The sequence below is a fragment of the Amblyomma americanum genome, chromosome 2 (assembly GCF_052857255.1).
Source record: "Amblyomma americanum isolate KBUSLIRL-KWMA chromosome 2, ASM5285725v1, whole genome shotgun sequence".
NCBI lineage: Eukaryota > Metazoa > Arthropoda > Arachnida > Ixodida > Ixodidae > Amblyomma > Amblyomma americanum.
The window spans coordinates 117,371,654-117,377,418 of NC_135498.1; the positions used below are offsets into that span (position 1 = coordinate 117,371,654).

General features: G+C 52.2%; 1 protein-coding gene across 1 annotated transcript; it reads right to left on the reverse strand.

The window, feature by feature from the left end:
• Positions 1–1,479: 1,479 nt before the first annotated feature.
• Positions 1,480–4,522, reverse strand: LOC144120020 (uncharacterized). Its single transcript, XM_077652502.1, has 5 exons — positions 4,439–4,522; positions 3,844–3,932; positions 2,956–3,302; positions 1,876–2,057; positions 1,480–1,503 (listed from the first exon to the last, which is right to left on the reverse strand). The coding sequence occupies exons 1-5, from the start codon at positions 4,520–4,522 to the stop codon at positions 1,480–1,482; spliced, it is 726 nt and encodes a 241-aa protein (XP_077508628.1).
• Between the last annotated feature and the right edge of the window lie 1,243 nt (positions 4,523–5,765).

A 5,765-nucleotide genomic window follows, 5' to 3' on the forward strand; every position in this document is an offset into this window, starting at 1 on the left:
CTTGCACATTCCACTTGTCCAAATGCCAATGGTGGCAGGATTTGAATTTAATTTCATTATATCTAATAACCTTAGGTAATTAGAGTCTTACGGCTGAAGATCTAGATTCCTATGTAGAATGCGCGGCCATGTGGCTAAACGAAAGCTGTTACAGCTTTCGCTATAAAATTCGATGGAGCTGCCCTCGGCCTCTTTCAAGGCACTGAGTTGCGCTGTGTGGCACACCTCTCCTGTGCATACCTGCCGCCGTAGGCGCCTCCTGCTTGTCCCAATACTGCGGCGTGTGGCAACACGGTAGTGTCCTCCGGCGCATCCCCTGTATCCTGCGAGTGTCCGCACGGATGCTGGTTAGCGGATTAGATTAACGGAAGGGAGAAGTATGCTATTTCGCAGCGTGTAAATAACACTTCCAGCTTGGCTTCGCTCGAGAATCCGCGTCGTCTCAAGCCTCCTCACACACAGAGTATACGACTATCGCTTGAACGTCCGTGCCGCAAGGCTCGGCGGCGTATCTGCAGGGCGAACGCGGTAGCACCTTACACTGTGCCTTATCAGCGCTAAGCGAAATCACTGCCGTCCTTTTAGTTTTGCGTACTACAGCGTTTTAATCTTAGCGCTAACGTATTCCGCTGCGCTGAGGCGCAGCTGCCAAGTGCGAAATGCAGCGGCGCACTTGCAGCTGTGCGCGTGAACGGTGTTCCTATGGGTAGCAAGCGCAAATGGTATTCGTGGTACACTGTGACGGATTCCCAAAGCGCTGAGCTTAAAACGCTGTAGAGTGCCTAATCCGGAACCTATGGCGCTGATGGCGTTTAGAGCTGATAAGAAACCCTTTGTAGAGCCAGTGCTGAACAAACACATTGGTCCCTGTCACAGCGATATTTCTGCTGACGAGCGTTATTTGAAGTTTATGCTGAGTTAAATTATTGTGACAAGTGCTCTGCAACGCCAAGGGGCATGGCGATAACTTCTCGCGTTACCTCACTCACGGATAATTAATAATAATTGGTTTTGGGGGAAAGTAAATGGCGCAGTATCTGTCTCATATATCGTTGGACACCTGAACCACGCCCTAAGGGAAGGGATAAGGAGGGAGTGAAAGAAGAAAGGAAGAATGAGGTGCCGTAGTGGAGGGCTCCGGAATAATTTCGACCACCTGGGGATCTTTAACGTGCACTGACATCGCACAGCACACGGGCGCCTTAGCGTTTTTCCTCTATAAAAACGCAGCAGCCCTCACTCACGGACAAATGAGAATAATTCACGTTTACAGGGAGAAAATTTTTTTGCGAAATTTTGAGTTTCCTTTTTTTAATTTCGACCCTGTATATTCATTTTGATTGCTTTATTCTTGTGGTAGCAATTATTCTTTCATTTTGGCTTTTGCCTCTTCGAGGGACTTCGAAAGGAGGAATTAGGGGAGTAGGCGTTCTCCGGAATGTGCACGAGTTAGCTGTGTTCAACAATGGCTGATGCTTTCTACGGTGGTCTCCTGTACCCGAGCTGGAATGAACGCAAAATTGTTGCACAACCCGCAGCACTGTGTGTCCGCTGTGGCAATATTCTCGTCGAAATCTCAATGCACGGAAAGGAACGAGGAACCATGACGTAGACTGAAACCATATTGCAAAATGCCATTTGGGGAAACGGGGGTAATAAGCCGCCGCGGTGGCTAAGTCGTTATAGCACTCGTTGCTGACCCGAAAGAGGCGCGTTCGATCCTGGCCGTGGCGGTCGAATTTCGATAGAGATGAAATTCTAGAGAACCCCAGGTGGTAGAAACTTCCGGAGCCCTTCTCTACGGCGTTCCTCATAGCCTAAGTCGCTTCGGGACGTCAAACCCCATAAACCATAAACTAAAGGAACTAAACACACCTCCACCGCTCTCGACGCTGGCGCCACAGCGTCCGCGATGGTCTCGGCGTCAGCTGCGAACATTTGCAGGGCTAATGGCCACAGCTCGGGCCGGCCGCTGGCAGTGATGCCGAGCGTCGCCGGACGGGCTGGCACCGGTGTCGGTGACGGCTCGCTATGTGCACTGCGGTATGCGCCGGCTCCTGCACCAGAAATCGCAGTGACAGTTGGTTACTATGACAAGGGAAAAGGCAGAGTCGGAACAGACGTGCCCTTGAGATGCTCTCCGACCAACCTTTTACAGACCTTCGTGACAGCTGTTGCAAACAGTCACTACAGTGTGCCATAAGTATAGTGGCAAGTAGCGTCACGCCAAACCTAAAATCTTGGACCTGGGCTGGCTTCTACAAACAAATAAGACAGTGTTATTCCCTGTCTAATCCTATTCACGGGCTTAAAACCTCGCAGTTCACTTTGTCTGTGTAAACTTCAAGCGGACAGCGAACACCGACTAAAAGCTTGGTAACTCAGTTTATTCAGCGTTCGTGGCACCCTTGAGGCGTCCACGGACCACCTTTCCTTTTCTCAAAACTGAGCAGATGTTTCTAGACCAGCGAATAAGATTAGACTGGAAATAAGACTTATTTAATCCGGTGGCAAAGTTTCGATGGGGGCGAAACGCAAAGGCGCCCGTGTGCTCTACAATGCCAATGCATGTTCAAGATCCCCAGGTGGTATAAATTATTCCGGAGCCATCCCCTACAGCATCTTTCTTTCTTCTTTTACTCCCTCCTTCATCCCTTCCCATACGGTGCGGTTCAGGGATCCGCCGGGATGTGAGACAGATACTGCGGCATTTCCTCTCCCCAAAAAACCAATTTTTTTTATTTCATTCGCGCAAGCCGCCCCTGGATTCGTCGTTATCCTTGTTATATTGCAATATGAGCGCCTTTGCGAAGGCATCGTGAGCGTGTCTAAGGAAATCGTATGATTTAGACCAGCGTCGATGGCGCGTCAAACGTGATGCTCGTTGCACATGAGTGCACCTCGTGCTTATTTCCAGCCGTATTTTCTCATTACTCTATAACGAAGAGCTCTCACCGCGGTTACATTGGGGCGTCTCCTCGGGCCCCTCGGAGACTCCGTCGGTGCCTTGGCCCGGCAGATGCTCTTCTGCACTGGCGGACGACGTGGAAGGCGACCCTCGTCCGAAGGGGCTGCAGAGACACCCGGGAACATTGCCGCCGGTGACCCTGCCGCCGTTGACCACCTTCGCCGCCTTGACGTGCTCCTCCGGGCGCTCCCGGCAGTGAGATGCTTTGACCACCGCCGCCGACCGCCGGCCGACCACGAGCTCGGCCACAGCGATTGCTTCGAAGAACCGGTACCACTTGTTGCTGCGGAGTTCCGTACGTGGGATGGACTGGCTGTTGCTTGCGCCGACAACGCTGGAAGCACGAGGTGCAAAAAGACTGCACATTATGCGAGCAGGGAAAGCCGTTGTAACTGCCCCACACTGTCCAAAGCGGGCCGTTTGAGTCAGGAATGTAGGAAGGGAGGTTTTTAATGCGCGGGCATTACTTGGCTCATTCTGCTAAAACCCATTCGCCATCGGAAACCCGTAGACGAAACGCGGCATGCAGATTACGCCATCGCACCAGGCTGCCGGCGACCCACCGCCGCGTATCTGAAAGCGCGATTGAAGTGTCCACTGACCCAGGGAGCCATGCGAATTTGTTTTCCTCAAAATCAATGAACCCTCTAAACCTTCCGCTGGTTTTGAGGAAAAGGAAATCGACATAACTGCCTCGATTTGTAGGTCGACGTCACCACCCACTCGCAACATGGCGGAGGTGTCCACTGACGCAGTGATTCAGTTACACTATCAAGAATTGGTTCGGTGCCCCAATAACTTTTTTAGGAAATACAATCCTCACTTTTCCTCTTGGTGCACACCTGACCCATATCGCGATGGAAGGGAATGCTCACCATCTGCGCTTCATCAGCGCGGTGTTGCATGTCTTCGGCGAAGACTGGAGCGGCAGCGGGTGCAGGTCCACGTGCGTCGTCGGGTGCGCCTGCAGTGCGTGCGACGGTTTCCACGAGTCAGGGGATGTAAGTAGATTCTACGGAATCCGTAGTATCAACGCTGCGCGTGGTGCCGTTAAGATGAAAGGGGATTTCGCCCACGTGGAAGAGCCTTAAGGAACACGGTGTCTCGCTTTGGTTACATTAAACACCAACGCTGCCTTGGCCTAGCGGCTAAGTTAGAGGACTGTTCGCATGTCGTAGCTACTGGGACGCTACCGGTACGGCTCGTGTGATGTGCCCACGATGTAGGGCCTGGCCAGCGACGCAACGCTGCTTGCGTTGCTGCGTTCTCTGAACGAGTTTACGAAGAGTTCGTAAACGCGCTATGCGTTCCTACCTGACAAGAACGCTGGCAAATGGCGTTCAGGTATCTGAGAGACGACTGTGGCGCAACATGATCAGAAGCAAATACTATAGAGAACGGTCCAGTTCTGAAGCAACGATATGGCAGGGTTTCGTCAGGGCGGTTTTAAAGGCAATAATATGCACGTACCACCACGGGTGCAGCGCTGTCCGGTAGCGCCGGGCTCTGCGGGAGGCTATCGTGGGGAACCAGCTGGGAGCCACGCTCGGGCATCGCAGGTTGAGACCGAGGTTGTGGCCGTGGCGTCGATGTGGGACCCGAACGCCTATGGTTGTGCCCTGGCTTTCGCTGGACGAGTCTGAGTAGTGCGTCCTGTCGCACGGGCTCGGAAATGGGTCCACCACGATCTCGGACGCTCTGACCACGGCTGGACGCGGCAGGCCGGATCACTGAATCGACAGCTGGCGTGGATCTATGCGTTAGGGCTAGCGGCCGCCGGTGATGAGAGCCCTACAAGGTACGTCCGTTTCAGGCTGCGTCAAAATCAAAAATGGCGACCGAGCCCTATCTCAATTTTTTTAAACGTTGCCCTCTCTGCTCTCGAAGCTTCGTCACGCGCACACGCGAATCCGCGAGACATCATTTGATTGGACACCAGGGCGTGCCTTGTAGTCAATGGCACTGGCGCTGGCCAATGCCTTCCGAGTGTTTGCTATTGGTTGAAAATTGGAAAATTCGTTTTTTTGGGGAAAGGAAATATCGCAGTATCTTTCTCACATATCGGCTGACATCTGAACCGCCCCTTAAGGGAGCGGATATAGGAGGGACTGAGAGAAAAAAGGAAAAAAGAAGTGACGTAGTGGAGGGCTCCGGAATAATTTCGACCACCTCGGTATCTTTAAACTGACATCGCACAGCACACGGGCGCCCTAACGTTTCGCCTCCATCGAATCCTGGTCGCCGCGGTCGGGTTCGAACTCGGATACTCCGGATCGTAACCACTGAGACACCGCGGCGGCTCCGCACGAATCTGCTTCACTGCAGTTCTGCATAGATGACCAGTAAACGTCGGGTGTCGAAAGGAGAATGTGGTGCATTTTTGGTTTTGAACAACCTTATGAGTACCTGTCAGTCGCCGCTTGTGTCCTGGCCAAACCCCCACAATGATCTTCTTGAGGACGCCACCACCTTGCCCGCTGTCCTGTTTAACTTTCGGTGGTGACCTATCGCCATCATTTGTATGTGCATTGTGCTTGCTTAGCCTGCGTGCCAGTCTTACTTTCTATAATTTTGTTTAAAGTCAGATTTGTGAATTTAGTGCATAAAGCGTTAAAGGAAGCAGCACCACACGCTGAAGCGGCGGAATTAAAAATGAAGACGCGCTTTTGCCCAATTGGCATACTCTGCCGATTGGGCAAAAGCGCTTCTTCATTTTTAATTCCGCCGCTTCAGTGTGTGGAGCTGCGTCCTTTAACTCTTTCTGCACCAATTTCAGAAACCCAACTTTGGGCTTTTG